This window comes from Primulina tabacum, chromosome 5, assembly GCF_025594145.1.
Source record: "Primulina tabacum isolate GXHZ01 chromosome 5, ASM2559414v2, whole genome shotgun sequence".
In the NCBI taxonomy this organism is placed as follows: domain Eukaryota; kingdom Viridiplantae; phylum Streptophyta; class Magnoliopsida; order Lamiales; family Gesneriaceae; genus Primulina; species Primulina tabacum.
In genome coordinates this window covers 42,429,781-42,446,540 of record NC_134554.1, presented here as the reverse complement: position 1 = coordinate 42,446,540, position 16,760 = coordinate 42,429,781, and the positions used below count along the sequence as shown (strand labels likewise).

The 16,760-nt window shown below is 32.9% G+C and overlaps 1 protein-coding gene across 2 annotated transcripts; it reads right to left on the bottom strand.

Annotated features, from left to right (window-relative positions):
- Positions 1-6,353: 6,353 nt before the first annotated feature.
- On the bottom strand, positions 6,354-9,829 carry LOC142547783 (putative E3 ubiquitin-protein ligase LUL4). 2 transcript variants are annotated; one of them, XM_075656241.1, is made up of 3 exons: positions 9,339-9,829; positions 7,900-8,395; positions 6,354-6,781 (listed from the first exon to the last, which is right to left on the bottom strand). In XM_075656241.1, exons 1-3 carry the CDS (start codon positions 9,734-9,736, stop codon positions 6,668-6,670), a joined length of 1,008 nt encoding a protein of 335 aa, XP_075512356.1. In that variant the 5' UTR covers positions 9,737-9,829; the 3' UTR covers positions 6,354-6,667. The 2 variants fall into 2 exon arrangements, with proteins under 2 accessions (XP_075512356.1, XP_075512355.1); XM_075656240.1 differs by lacking the exon at positions 6,354-6,781 and having other exon boundaries at positions 6,789-8,395.
- Between the last annotated feature and the right edge of the window lie 6,931 nt (positions 9,830-16,760).

Genomic DNA, 16,760 nt, shown 5'->3' with positions numbered 1-16,760 from the left:
CTCTTAGTAAAAATGGGTAAAAACCACTCGCTAATCAAAGAAAGTTTGAGAGAAAAAGACAACTGTTCAGTCCCGCAGAAGCTTCACAGAAACGAGATAGAATTTCAAGAATTGTGGTAGACATTAAAACTTCTCTGCAGAGGACTGGTTTCCTTCATTTCAGAGTGAGAGAGCTGTTTGTTTGTGTTTCAAGAAGAAAAAGACACTGACTCTAAATTTTTTTATTTCCGAGGTTGATTTTTGAATAACTCTCCAGCAAAGTACTATTAAAATCAAGTGTTTTCCATAGTTTAAACCAGAGATTATTACTCCATAAGCTATAAATTATACTTATATATATATATATATATATTTATTGTTTCTTGATTTCTGGGCATTTGGGGTTATGCTATGCTTGGCTTGGCTTTATATAGAGTTGAAGCTTCAGTGGCTTTTGGCTCAGCCTCGTTCAATGGTCAATTGTTTCACACGGTAACTATGGTAAGTTTGAAAAATTGGATGGAATTTGTGAATATTTATTACAAGCAGTTCTTGTCAGATTTACCACCCTCTGTAAATTTTTAGGTACAATTATATTAAGGTCATTTATTGCAGCTTATATTACAAAAATATCGTATTCTGCAGATTGCTGCTATGGGGCATCGTACCTCTTTTTATTGGGTAAAAATAGTACTACTGCTAAAACGTTCATTGTTTTTTTAATTTTAAAATCTTATTAACAAAATTTTTGAACATAAAATTCAAAATTCATATTAAAAATACTCAACATTTCCAAAATTCAAAAATTATTTAACATTTAAAAGTTTAAAGTGCATAAAATCCCTAATTCGTCAATTAACAAAAATCTTACGTCAACCATTAACATGATCAACACTAACTTCAAAATAAAGCATAAAAATCCCTATTTAAATCATTAACAAAATTTTTAAAATTTTGATTATCAAGCTAATGCAGAAAATAATGTTCCTTGGGACACTCAAGCGTCAGCGCATATCTCAATCTCATCCTCACATGCAACATTCAAACCGAGTGAGTCTTACCAGCACGTTCTAAACATGAGTTACTTTTATTCAAAATAAGCTATCATAAATGTATAAGTATAATTTAAATCATAAATCGTCAAATCATAAAGCTTTCCATCATTTATCGTTTTGGGTGAAGTTTGATCCTTCAAAGTGACTATCTGTATCATGTGGTCGAGTGATCAATTTTAACTCACCATTGCGCATGAGACGTGCAATAGGCACCGAGGTTGGAAATACGATCGTTGGGCTCCTTCTGGGGATTTCTCCTCGTAAACGAGTTCCCTCTAGGGCCTTCTCCTGCACGATATTCCCAATAATCATATATCATATTCTTTTTTTGTCATAGTCAATTCACATCCTTCAAATTATTTTCTTTTTCTTTTTAATATTAAAATATTGTGTCATTTCCATATTCGAAAAATAACATTTTAACAGTAAAAATTGCACAACTTTATCATAAATCATAAAATCCCATATTTTCATCATAAACGTTTTAAAATATCATTTAGCATGCATCATTATTCTTCGGGGCACTGCCAACCCTTTTTGTATACCCATGTTTAAAATGATTGTTTTGCCCATGAACTACAAAATCCTCGATTTTGACTTTTTCTCACTTTTGTTGACTCGAGATTATCTCAAATAATTATTTAAGCTTAAATTTGAATTCTAATATATTATTTAACATAAACTCGGGCTTTTTGATTTAATTCCTTAATTACTAAACCGTGAATCGTTTAAATCCTGAATTAATTCAAAACTCAATATTTTCTTCTCAAACTTTAAACACAGACTTTTCATACCTAAACTACCCTCGTGAACCACGAATCGACCCCCGTGGACCACGGTTCGAACCTTTTTTACTTCCTAAGCCTCTCCCGATCCCTAACCCTAAGTTAGTCACGTTTCTTCCACAAACCCCGAGCCATGCTCGAGCCACCCGAGCCTAGACCCTTACTAGTACCCCCTGGACCCTAGCTGCACCGACCTGGACCAGCACATCCAGCCCCAGCCCACGCAAAAGCCCAGGCGCAAGACTCCTAGCCGTCCCTCACTTCCTTGCACGATGAGGAGCCTATCTCTTTCGGCTCTAGACACCGACTCCATGCACACCTAGCCGTCCTTGGACCACCCTAGCCAGCCCTTAGCCACATTGCACGCCTCTCATGAATTGCACCAGCCGCGCGCATGCATGGGAAGAGTCCTTGTGCATGTGGACTCTTCTCCCTTGTTGCTGCCGCATCCAGCCCCTCACGGACTCCTCCTAGCATCTCAACCAAGCCACATACAGGCCCTGACCCAGCCCCATGCACTGCCTTCCCTTAACCGGACCCTAGGATCCATGGAGGGCACACAAACCCTAGGTTCATCTAGGTAACCCAAGCGCAGCCCCCTTGCTACTGTCCAGCCCTTGTTTCCACCTTAAACCGCCCTTATTCCATCCTTTAAACATCCTATGTTGGCAGTCTAAGAATCATAACACGTTCATATACGCATGAAAATCGTCAAAACTTTCTAAATAATAATTTGTATGTTAAACGATTTGTACCTAATTATTTTTCATACAAAAATATGTAAAACAAGCATAATATGATTTGAATGGTGCGTCAAAAAAGTTTAGAAGCGTGCCTTTGCGTTTTAGAACGCTCGAATATGCGATCATCGACGTGGGTCGCGAAGGGAGGCGAACGGCGACGAAGACTCCTTGTTTCTCATCTCCTAATTTTCGAAAATTTATGCGTGTGTTGTGGGTGTGTTTCATGGCTGAATGAGGTGCAAAAAGCCCTAGGTTTCTAATTATTATTTTCGAAAATTCATGTGTTAATTGGTTGGGGTTTTTGGGCTTTTTTGTTTAGGGATAATTATACCTTCTAATCTTAGGTAAATTAGGCCCAATAATACCTATTTAAATGTAAAATAAAAGTTTACAAAATTTGTTTTCAAGAATAATAATTTTTGGGCTTTTAGAAGTCCATCGTTTTCCCAAAACAGGCTTCCTGGGTAAAATCGAGCTCGTCTCATAAAATAATTTGGACTCTATTATTTTTAGAAAAATTTAATCATATTTAATCATGTTACTAGGCCTTGAAAATATTTATTAAAAAAATATTTTATCTTGATTGTCCCAAATCTTCTTTCCCTTGCATATTATCGAATATTCGGATAAAATTTTCAATTCTCATGAAATCATTTAATCATGCAATTAAACATTCAATCATATAATATACATCAAGTAAGGATTTAAAATTAATTAAATATAACAATTAATCAATCATTTGCATGCATGTGCTTTAAGTGAGTTGACTTTTTAGACGTTACAACTACTTTCTGAAATATAATATAATAATTATAAATATTTACCAACTTTATACAAGTGATGCAGTTAATATTTTATGTTTAAAATTAAGATTATAATATAGTTGATTGAATATAATCCTTGGAATAGAGATTTCAATTTTAATTTTACGTGAAGCTCGCTTTTTTTAACGAAAAAATGACAGATATTCTTTATTTTATTAGATGTGAATGTACATAAATTTGAACTTTTTTTTTGGTGATGAACAATTAGAATACAGTCTGCAATTTAATATTATTGGGTTTAACATGACAAAGGTGTATCCACAAGACAATCATTTTGATTTTATTTATGGCAAAAACTTGTATGAGACGGTCTCACGAGTCATATTTCGTGAGACGAATATCTTATTTGGGTCATCCATGAAAAAATATTATTTTTTATGCTGAGAATATTACTTTTTATTGTGAATATCGGTAAGGTTGATCCGTCTCACAGATAAAAATTCGTGAGACCGTCGCACACGAAACCTAGTCATTATTTATTTCGTAAGTACTATATAGTTTTTACAATTCGATCCCCCTGTATAAATTATTGGATAAAGAAAATCTGGTTTTTTCCCCCCTTCGAAAGGGGATAGTAGAGATTTTGTGGAAGATTTGGTGGAAAAAAGGTACAAAATCCCATGGAAAATTTATTTTATTTTTCTATCTTGTCAAAATCATTGGATTAAGATTATGTAGTAATTAAATTTAAAGCAGTATATATAGATGTGTTTGTTAAAAATTAAAGAAAACAGATATAAAAGCATAATAACTCAATTAAATATATAACATTAAATAATAATTAGTAAAATTAAATTAAATCAAAGATTGCACACATAGAAAGAGTATGTGAAAACTATTAATAACTCTTTATCCTTAAACATTATTTTATCTTCACTCACTCTTCCTTCAAATGTTTGTTTGAGATCCCTAATCTTTTAAAATTTCCAAAAATATACTCAATCGGCATAATTATAGTACATGACATTGTTATACATATCAATCATTTTCTTAAAGGCATATAACCCAAAGACATGCGGTTACACAAGATTTTCAGCCTATATACCATGTTTCATATGATTCATTTTTTTAAATGACCCATCATACTTCCGTACAATAAATTGAACAATTGACCTCTTTGACCGGAGTGCCATCGAGTTGTATCCAACAGGTTTTATAAACTGCTTCTCACAGTCCAACCATACACTCGCAACATATAGTTCTTGACGTAGATTCCTTCAACAACACCTAGCACAATCCTGTTTTGTTTCCTACCTCTTGATGTATAGTAAAGTAATTCAATTTAAAAATAATAAATGAGAGCTTTTTATTCAAACATGCAATATATTTGAGTGATGGGTAATTCATGTACACATGCAAAATACTTGCAAGACTGAAATTAAGTTGGTGTTTCACGATATTTCCCATAGTTTTCCTTTAAATTTTGGTTGTTGAACGTGTTTGCCATTAGAATGTATTGTGTGTTAAAGAGGGTTGAATGCTGATAATTTATTGAGGTGAATAGAAAATAATGAACCAAAATAACTAAATTGGTCGGGCATTTACACTAATTTATCCCGACTCAAAATGCACAAGTTAACTTCAAAGTACAGATAAATTTAATTATGGATTAAAAGAGTCTACAAATTCTCTTTTGGCGGCTTAAAAATATCCTGTGGACAGAAGGTCTGACCACAAACTCAGAAAGCCCTTTGTTCAATTAGTTCCAAGTGTGCTCTTCACAACTCATCCTGTTTCGTTTTATAATAGCAAATCTGAGTTAATCAAAGATAAAATGTACATGTGCTTGCAGACATGGAGGAATCTGTAAGGAAGGACATGTCTTTATTGCCATTGTCAGAACGCGAAAGAGATGGTCTCTTTTGAGAGTGACACATTTCCTCAACGTCTTATGCTACTCATCTGTCAATTGGCAATGCTGGAAATATACGAGTTCACTTCACTATCAATCTTCTATACAATTTATCATCCCCCTTCACTATCTATCATCTATTCATGTGACTGGCTCGACACTGGTGGTGGATCCAACCGAGCCGAGAAAGATTATCAGCCGGCTCAAAATAAATTCAAATTTACATTTAACGTTTATAAAAAAAAATCCCAACATTTACACCTCCAGAATCAGTTCGAGTCTTCCCTCACAGAAAGAATCCTGGTACCAACCTTGTTGATCAGGCTAGTGTCTATGTGTGCGGGTGGTGTTAGTGAAAGTTGGATTTTATGTGTAAAGAGAACGGCTCACAGACCACATGTGTGAGATGTAGATAGAAAGAATGTGGGGAAATTGTGAATAGTGCACGCTTGTGGGGTATAGACACAAGTATTGTCACCATTAATTCAATACAGATCACACTTAGCAGCGTCACTAAAATAATTCAATTAATTATCAACAATAATGAATCAAATAAACGTGGATTATAAGGATAGCCTCGTAAAGGAGCTGCACAAGTACTCTTTAGTCCATGTATGTGTTACAGGAAGATACAAATGATTATCCATGTTACTGCACAAAATTTATATCTTTTTGTTCCGAAGCATCCTAGGCACAATCCCAAGTCAAATTTTGTAGATCCTCTATAACTAACTTCTATCACATATATTCCCTTCCTCTTTGGCTGGTTGTAAGTTGTTAGCAAGGACAGAATCAATGGAGCCATGGGCAACTACAATGCATTTTATTGCGTGATTTATCTAGAATGCAACATTCCAAAGTCGCCCTCCTGAAAATAAGCAACATATCACACATAGTAGCGTTCTTATTGTTACATTTCTGAGCCTCAAGTTAGTAATACTAAAGAATGGAAATTTCATTCACATCTCAAGGTATCACTAGTCATGAAGCCTTAAAACTTGCTTTTTGAGTAACCCAAGGTAACAATTATGATGGAAAGACTATAATATCTACAGCGAGTGAAATAAGCCGACGATATATAAAGCAGAATTAACATCAGAGCTGAACATTTCAAATATTTGACAAAATAAAGAAAAAAAATTATACAATTATTGTCAATTGAAAGACAAACAATCGTAGTAAGACTTGCAAATTGTTTTGAAGGTGTAGTGTAGACAAGCTATATAGATGACCATTGACTGTACAACGTACACAATATTAGCATTTCAATGGGAAGGTCACTATTGTGTAATCCAGGATCGGACTGAAGAATTGTAAACTATGAATATAGACAGCTATATGAAGCTCAAAGTACAAGGTAGATAACACATGATGGACATCAAACAAATAATCTCATTGTCTTCTCATGAATATACAGAAAGAGCCTGTCTCACGTGTTAAAATTTTCGAGCTTAATCTCCAGGAATGCCTCGATAGTTTCTCGACAGATTGGGCATTTATTTGACTGCAGTCTCAATGTCTTTGCACAGTTGCTGCACATACACTACAATGCAACATCTACAATCAATTGGCAGTTGGTGCAAGCAAAAAAAAAGGAAATTCGAAAGAGTGGAGGCAGTCAAGGTGACTGTCCTGTATAAGTTGCAACAGGAGCATTAGGAAACACTTTTAAGCACTTGTTGGAATAAGCATGACATCAGTTTAAAACAAAGTTTATGTTACGTGTCTTGGTTTGGGATCGTGTCATGGGTCGTTGGACAATGAAATCTCCTAGTTCGGAATAGGATTCTTGCTGTTTTGATTTACGACCTTGATGGCCTATGATTAGTTGAAAAATTGAGGCTCGTGAAAACAAGAGAACCACCCGATCTTGTGAAATAACTTTTTGTTGATATTCTTCTCTATCCCTAATTCTTCCCACCAAGTTCCTACATATAAGGATGACACAATCCAATATAAACTGAAAGGAAATCCTACAAATTTTAAGAGATACACTGAAATCCAAAAGATAAGGAAATAGTTAAAACAAAGAAATAATTATTCTTAAAGGAAAAAATCTTCTTGCTCCTCAATCTTTGGCCTGAATTTTCCATGAGTGAAACGTTGATAGACTTTGGGCTTGTATGTTTCATTATCAAAATTGCTGCCCACAACTTCTTCCCGTCCCACTTCTTCTTCGCGGCTCATGACATTTTAACATAATACAAAAGAACTTGCACTACAACTACCAAAATAATTATCGCGGAGAAAACAAAAGTATAAGAAAAGAACTTATAGCAAGAAGAGCAACTACAGTTTCCAAATTAACCATACATATGAACAAAATTTATAAATGCAGACCAAGCAAATGGTTTAATAGCTAAAAAGGCCAAAACAATCTGATGGATGAACTCTTAGTCTACAGTCACCGTTTATAAAGCCTAAATTACGTTGACAATCTCTAGGGTTTGTCTGAACTTCAGAAACCTCCCCGAGGAATAAATAACATTACATTTGGATCTTGATGCAAAGTGCAAGTGGTGTCCATGTTAAGTTTAACCAAATCTCAGGAGCTGCTGATGTAATTATTAAAACCTCAGAAGTATATGAAATTAGGGTAAACCACCAAGTGCCCACACGATTTATGTCGGTAATTTTAAAAAAATTAGAAACTTTACTTACCATATGTCGACAGGGTAGCACAGCAATATCCTTTGGTTCAGTCATGCAAATCACGCACTCTTTACCTGATCCACTGTCGCTGAAACCTGGGGTAGATTTTCCAAATCCATATATCTCACGCAGTTCATAGCTAATACCATCAGTCCATAATAACTGTCTGATTACTTTAGCAATCAATTGTTCCTCGCGATTCTTATCCAAGACGACCTGAGTTATCTGCACCTGGAACAATGTATTCTCCAAAATATAGCTTCTTTCATATGGAAGTGGGCAAGTTTCAACAGATATTACTATTGGAAACACATCCTCTCGAGATAATGGCTTTGACAGTCCATCCCATTCGAAAAAACCAAAGTTAATGCCCGTCCCTAATGGCTGTCGAAATTCTTGATGAAGTCCTTTCTGGAACATAACTTTGATGGGAACATATGTTTCAGGAAATGATGAAACAAGTCTGTAATTGGACTCTTCCTTGGCAAAATAATAGATTGTGATGCTATCAATTAGAGAGAACAATGATTAGAGAAAGAACTAATGTAAAACCAGTTATGATATAGCATTCAATCTGTAGATAATTTGAAGCGATTAAATTAAAAATAACGGAATTTCATTCAGATAAGTAGAAATACATAAAGAAATTGTCCGTTGATAGTTGTGTTCTACAAAAGGAAATAGGGAATACTGAGGAGCATGGACAACCAACCATATTCAAAGAATGAAAAAATAAATAAATGCCTAATTGTTCTTCTAACAAGTGTACTAGCATATTTTAAGAAAGAAACAGCAATTAAAAATGTGATCTGTACGACAATAAAACCAACTTTTCTTGTTCTCACGGCAGAGGCATCAAACATTATTACGAGATAGAATGAGTTGGTAACGGAATGTTCCCAACCTCCCTTCCCCTTCGACAATCTTACCGTGTTATGAAGTAAACCAGCCACTAATTATTAAACCGAAGCATGCATCCCTCATGCGGAACACATCCACACACAAGAATGGAATCGTTCCCAATTCAATATATAAATGTGAGGAACAAAACTTCCAAGGCTCCAGCTCTAACATATATAAAGTATAAACAATAGCTTTGATCCAGAAATTGCCCTCAAATTCTGATAAAACATCACACTTGAGAGACGGGTAATTGCAAAATGTGACAATGACAAAAAAGGTACAAGTGGCACCATAGAGCCTATAGTAACTGAAAATTCGTCAATAATTTGATGTGCCTATTGATCGGTAGCCTTGGTTCTGGATAAAAATTCTACCATGGAGGTGTACGATGCATTTCAGCAGAACCAATTATCTATTTAAAATAACACAATGGATTTCAGTTAAATCAGCCATGTAGCAAACGATCAAAGCACATAAAATAATCAACAAAAAGAATAAAACTTTATGTATATAAAAAAAATTTATCTTGCAGCCAAAAACCTTACCTCCCATCAACCAAAGCATCAAAAACAAAAGAAACCAAGAATTGATCTGGGTTCGTTTCATCAACTTCAAGCCTCACAGAATCTTTATGCACATTCACATCACTCCTCACAACTTTAGCCTGCGTTTGCTCGGTACACGGCGGCCCCACCACCCGAGGCAGCGGCAGCATTGGCTGCCACTCAAAGGGAAGATGCTGGGAGTTAAAGGCACCGAAACTAGGCTGGCCCGCAAGTGTGTTGCTGTGATTCCCCGCACAGAACTCATTGGAAGGGTAGTAGAGGTAAGATAAAGGGGAATTCACGGGATAAGGAGCATAAGGGTCGAGAGGGTAAGCGGGTGGCGGGTAGTATGGAGTGAGGCTTGTCCTTCTACTGGTGGCGCTGAAAGAAATGCCCATCTGTTTCTCGTTTTGTTGAATTTGGTGGAGTCGACACTGTGTGTAGAAGGCTTGATTTCCTGATTGGGCTTCCCAATTTTGCCCTAAATTGTATACATACTCAAAACTTAAAAGAAAAATTACCACTAGTTTTTTTTTTTTTTTTTTTTACTTTGTCAAATATCATGAGATAAAATTTAAATTTTAATAAGATTATTTATTTATCACTAAAAATGTGTTAAATTAATTATATGTTCAAAAATACAATTTCAAACGATTGTTCTTGTAGCAGTAACACTTTTCTTGAGTAAATTATAACGTAGTATTTTAATTAATATTGAGTTTAGAATAATTCGAACCTCAAAGTACATAACTGTGCATCTAGTCCTTTGAGTAAACAAGAACTCATGAGACTTGTTCTTTTACAAAGGATGAAGCTTGAAACATAGAAAGAAATATTGGTCATTCAATATAAGAAAGCATTAATAATTATTACAATCAGTCTTTTATATGTCATTAAAGACTAAAACGAGTCATCTCAACAGAAAATCAGACCTCAGTTTCATATAAACAGATATACGGCCATTTTGCAAATCTTTTTCACTGAAATTCCAGGTTCACGTTCCATGCGTGTGATCCCGGGATCCATGGAAGAATTTTATAAGCGAAAGAAGGCTAACACCGCGCATGTTATCGAGCAGTCTAACATGGGATCTTGTTAAATTTTGTGATTATAGGAGGATATGTATATGATGCATCTAGATCTCTTGGTGTTAATTTGAATGTTACCAAGAATCAAGAAACTTTTAGGTGGTGATGACTTTAATGTGTGTGAAGTCTTTGGCTAAAGAAATTGGTAGGACCATATATCCATCCCTTTACATAGAGAAATTGACAATATGATTTTACGTTAAAATGCCAACTCCACGACTTCTCATTATTATATATATCTAAATCCTAAATTCAAGGAAAATACTTCTTCATGTTTCGATAGGGAAAAAGTTAAAGAAAAGAGTAGTGTCCACTATAAATAACACTCAAAACCACATCACGAGAGTTATGGTTTTGCTTCATTTGATCTCCTTTGCTTTCAAGAAATGAAAATATTTTACAACATTTAAATCTAGGTTCTCTATTACATTTATTGGATATTTGTTACATGTATCTTTCATCATGTAAGGAGCATTTATTCTAACATATATAAGGGTAGGATACATGCTAATATAAGGGTGGTACCCAATGCCAAATCCAATTATCTAAAATTGATTTGGATATATCGAGCTCATATATTTTTATGCGCCTCACATGTCCAAGTCAAAATTGAACCATTGAATATAGTGTGATGATACTACTTTTATGCTAGCATCTCACCAGTCCATACATAAGTAGATAGAATATCAATTATTTCAAAGATTTGACCAAAAAAATTAAAATAAACTTATCCATTGTGGTCCTATTAGTGTACAATCCATGAGTGATTATTTTTGTTTCATTGTGATTGCATATAAATTGAGGTAAAGATAAAGTGGGAAGAAAATAGCACAAAGTTTCATTGTATCCAGAGAAAAGCTCCCCTCGCTTTTAGCTGAGTTGGGGACAAATCAAGATTTTGTTGTATGATCCAATATTACAAATTACAAATAAAAGTGGAATATTTTTCGTGGTGATTTGTGTGCGCGGTTTCAAATATAACAAGCTGAGATTATCTTCAACCGAAACATTTTATATTTCATCTTTTATCAAAGAGAATATATTAAATTTAGAAAATTGTAATTTTTGTTTCTCGAGTCTCTTTGATCCTCTATTTTGTCAAAATTAGATCTTAGTTCCACGTCTTTTAATTAATTATTTATTTTCATCCTGATGTGGAATTGATGTAATACTGCAGATATGAGAGCCATGTTGACGTTAGGTCTACATTGTATAGAAAAAATGACAAAAAATATAAATAAAACAAAAATAACGAATCTAAAATTGCAAAGAAACCAATGTCAAAAGGAATATGAAATATTGGTTCCATCTTCCACATTCTCTCGTTTATTCATTATTGTTGTCTCGGGAAATCCCAGGAAACAGAAAGCTATTTTTATAAATTGATAAGACATAACATACACATTAATTATGGGATAATTAGTATTTTTTGTAATAAAATAAATTTGGTTGCAATTTGAAAATGGAGTGGAATGAGATTAGAGCCAAACGATGTAGGAGAGCAATTGCCGCCAATGATAATTTTTGGATTTGTTCTCCATCCGCCGAGTACCTCCACAAGATTCATTCATTTTCATGCCCTCGGGGCCAAGGAGTTGATCCGCCGCTGCTGCTGCTGCTGCAAGCAAGATATATTAATTTCTTGATCGAGTAATTTGAATGCTTTGATGAAATTGCAAAAGATCAGTTGTTTTTGGTGAAGTTGAGAGTGTCCAGGAGAGACTTCAATGTCCAATCAGTTGTCTCTTAAATACAAAACTGCATTAGACTTGTTCTTCTTCTTGGAACATTTTTTGATTAAAGTCCAAGTGACTGAATTGATGTACAATATGCAAGGCCGATCCTAGCAATTTTTGGGCACGAGTCTAACTTTTTTAAAAAATTCTCTCGTCGTGTGTTCATATTTTTTAGTTCCATAACAACTTTTTCGAATTAAATCAATATATTAAAATTAATATAAAAAATAAACGAATAAAAAGATCAAACATGTCCAAAATGATAACTAAAAAAATCACCTTATAGAGCAGATTTATACATTTCGTCGAACAGATTGTAGACAACAAATGGAATTGTCGGATACTATAGCAATACTACTGGTCTAGTGCTATGATACAAAATTTTAGTGCTCGATGAAGCAAAACAATCTTGTACGAGAAAATGAAAAAGGAAAACCAACCGCCAAAAATAGTCAGATACGGTAAAGAATATAGCGGAAGATTCGTGATTATCTAGAAAGATCGAGAAACTTCATGGTTTAGATTTTCTAGGGAATTCACTATTAATCGAATAACACCAAAAGAATCTCGATTCTAGGCACAGCTGTGCCGCTTGCTAGCGACAAGAAGCGGTAGCGAACGTTTTTTTCAATAGGTTCTCTGTAGTCAAATATTTCATACGAACTAGTAGTATTTGGGCATGAGGATTGTGCGAGTTAAAAAATAGAGTCAAAAATATTTTGGCCACTTATTAAACATTGAGTAGGCAGATCAATTTTTTTCTTTTATGCGGGTTAAGACTTAAGAAATACTAGTTACTCTGCATACGCGATGTGTGTGTACAGTTTTTTTTTATCATTATCGATGGACTAAAGTGAAATTTGACAAATTATGGAGGGACTAAATTGATATTTGAATTGTTGAAATAAAAAAAATAAAAATAAAAGTGTGTGTTGAAATTTAAAAACTAAAAACAAAAAATAAATGTGTAATATTATTATCATATAAGAGTAAAGTTAAAAGAAAAAGTTGGTGTCCTTCCTAGGTGGTTATTATCATGTCCTCAACTTTAATAAAATAGAATAAATACATGAAATATTAAATTGAAATTAACAAAAAGAATGATTGTTATTTTTGTAATAAAAATATGGAGATACCAACCTACCAAAGGTATTTATTATAATTTTCATATTTTTAATGATATAATTGTAAGAAATATGGAATATTGGAATGTGTGGAATAAAGTCTGAGGAAGACAATGACTTTGTTATGAAAAAAATCCAAAATAATATATTTATGTTGGAAAAGCATATACTATTATATAATAAAATTTTCAAAAAATTATAGGTCCCATAAAATAAATGGGCTTGAGTCAATGGACTCTCATGCCTCTACATAGGCACGGCCCTGACAATATGCCCTGGTCTGTTGTTGGCAGGTGCAAATTGATGCAGCTTGATAAGGAGTCCTTCAGGCAAGCTTAAGGCCGATCAACGGTAGTGTATTGGAAGTGTTGCACAATATATCGAACGATAAAGTACAGTAAACTTTCGTAAAAAACAAGTGAACTAAATGGTGAAATAAAACACAGTAGAGCAAAGTTTAAAGTAAATCAAACCGAGGCCTATACGAAGTACAATGTCCTTAAAACATATTTGTTCCCTCCTGTAAGTGCTTCGAGGATCGTCTTGGACGTCTGTTTCCCACGATACAACGGAACAGTCAGCAATGATTTAACACGAGGTACAACTACGGCGAACTGAAAAACGTATATTCACTTTATCATCGAAATTTAACGGAGAACAAATGAACAGCTAACAATATGAAATGCAAGAGAATGCTTGGAAAGGATAAGATTTTCATGTATTTGAAATGAAGAAATGAACACACTATTTATAAGCCCCAAAATGTACACCAAGAGTAATGTAAGATTAATTAACTCAATTATTCTTCTTATTAACTCAAGAATATGAAGAGTCAAAAGTCTTCAATTAACTTAAGAATGTGAAAAGTCAAAAAACACTTCCACAATAATGAGCCAAAACTAACTCAAGAATGTGAAGAGTCAAAAAACACTCTCACATTAATAAAACATAATTTTTATTCAAATTCTAAATTTGATTCAAATTTTCAACATAAAGTTCAACTAGCTTTGATAGTAGCTAGGTAATAGAGCATAACGTCCCTTGGGTCCAGCAACCAATATATTCTTGCAGCTACAAAACATTCAACAAATTAACCCTACAGGCCGACAACATTTTTTTATCCCCGAAACTAAAACAATTTTAATTCTAACAAAAGTAACATAAGCTTTGATTTTTAAAGAAATAAACATAAATTTGAACCAACAAAATTGTGCCTTATTTATTATTAAAAATTTAAAACTAATAAAATTTGTTATATACGGTATAACCTCCATAAATCTGAGCGATTCCCCCTTTACCAAAAACTACGGCTCTCTCAACAAAAGCAAATATTGCATATCAACAACCTATTCAATAAATAGTATTAGGATCATTAAGGGCATCCGTATCCGTCCACATTAATCTATGTTATTAATTTTCCATCTCCTCAAAAATTATGGGGTCCACGAGCCACATATTCATTACATTAACACTTTCCCATTATTAACACACACTCACATTCATTTAATATCAACTTTCATTATTTATGGGTCTCACTGTCCACTTACTCATTTTTTTTAATTTTAATTATTCAATATGTTTCTAATTTTGTTAAAATTTTATAACAAATATTATTAAAAATAAATAGTATTATTAATTTAAAAATAACTTAATTTCAATATTCATTAAAATGTTATTAAAAAATGAAAAAAATGTTGGACTCTTTTATTTAAACGGCTAGTTTGACATTATATTCTAGTTTGACATTATGACATTATGTAAAAAAAATGTTGCACATATCGACGGGTTTTGGGAAACCATCGCAAGTAGCGACGTTTTTCAATTTGCGACGGTTTACGAAAAACCGTCGCTGTTTGCGAAATAATGCCGTTCATTCTGATGAATTTCTTGGCTGACATGACAGCCAAGATTAATAATTCATGCACCCACATTGGTGCATGAATATTAATGGGTGTTAATAATCATCCATTAATGCAACAATGTGGGTGCCCTAAAGACATATATTTGTTAAAAAGAGATAATATGAAACAATCAATAAATTTATCAATTTATTATTCTGTAAAATGAACTGGTGATTCAATCATTCATACGTAATCGTAAGAATTCATTTATATTTTTAATTAGTCAAATTAAACATAAAATCTTTAATAAGCTAAAATATAATTAGTAATAATAAAATATAATTTAAAAAAATATTTTTGCAGTTTTATCAATAATCAATATATGATATAAGAGTAACTTTAAAATTTTATGACAGCTTTTTAAAATGTTATTATCTTATATATTAAATTATTAATCCAATCAGGAGCCAAAAAAATATTATTTTATAAATATTATTGCATGTTTTAAGGATTCAATATTTTTCATTTATTAAATTTAAAGATGGTATTTTCATGGCACCAGAATAAAAATTATTAAGGGAAATACATTGGGGCTCTTTTGAAAATAAAGAAAAAGACGTGGGGCCAAAATCGAATCATAGAAAGTGGAACCAAACTAACAAACGACCCTTCAATAAATTAAATTAAATTAATAGGGGGATCCAAAGAAAGATAGTCACGAGTAATTAATTTTCGAATATTAGTAATTTGTTTTTAAAAATTACTTTGTTTTAAAATATGATACTGCATCTTATTTATTTATATAATTCAAAATTGACAAAAACTTGTGTGAGATAGTCTCACGGGTCGTATTTGTGATACGAATCTCTTATTTGGGTCAACCCTACCGATATTCACAATAAAAAGTAATACGTATTACTTTTTATTGTGAATATCGGTAGGGTTGACCCGTCTCACAAATAAAGATCCGTGAGACCGTCTCACAAGAGACATACTCTTCAAAATTTTGTCTCCGTTTAGACAAATGCTTATAAAATATTTTTATAAAAATGTTTTTTACAAAAAAATTATAACAAGTTTTAAAAGTCGATTTAAGAATAAATATATGTTTGGACAATTTTTCTGTAATATATTTTGATTCTCATAATAGCTTTAATGTCTAAAAACATCTCTCAATTATTTTTTGAAAACTATACTCGAATAACTTTTTTTAAAAATGTTTTTTAAAAACGTAGTACAAAAATATTTCCTAACACAACTCAGTTTTTTTATTTTATAAAACACCAAAAAGATTTTTAAAGGACTTATCCAAAATAATAATAAATTGTAAGTATTTTTGAACTATTGATTCTGATCAAAAGTATGATTAAAGGGGCCATTCCTTTTTGACATAAAATAGATTTGGTTGACGCATATTTCTTTATCAAATTTCTCAATAATCTTGAATCTAGTGAGCCATCTTTAATGATCTCGATCTAATTATTAAACCAAAACATCTTGTCAATTTATTAACACAAAAACTTGAATGAGAAAGTCTCACGAGTCACATGATTTGTGAGATTAATTTTTGACGTGATCCGATTCATGAAAAATATTATTTTATGTAAAAAATGTGACTTTTCATTATAAATAT

Coding starts and splice junctions, on each gene's coding strand:
- LOC142547783 (XM_075656240.1), bottom strand. CDS start 9,736: ATGGGCATTTCTTTCAGCGCCACCAGTAGAAGGACAAGCCTCACTCCA. Junction 8,396..9,338: donor GATGCTTTGGTTGATGGGAG/GTAAGGTTTTTG, acceptor TCTAATTGATAG/CATCACAATCTATTATTTTG.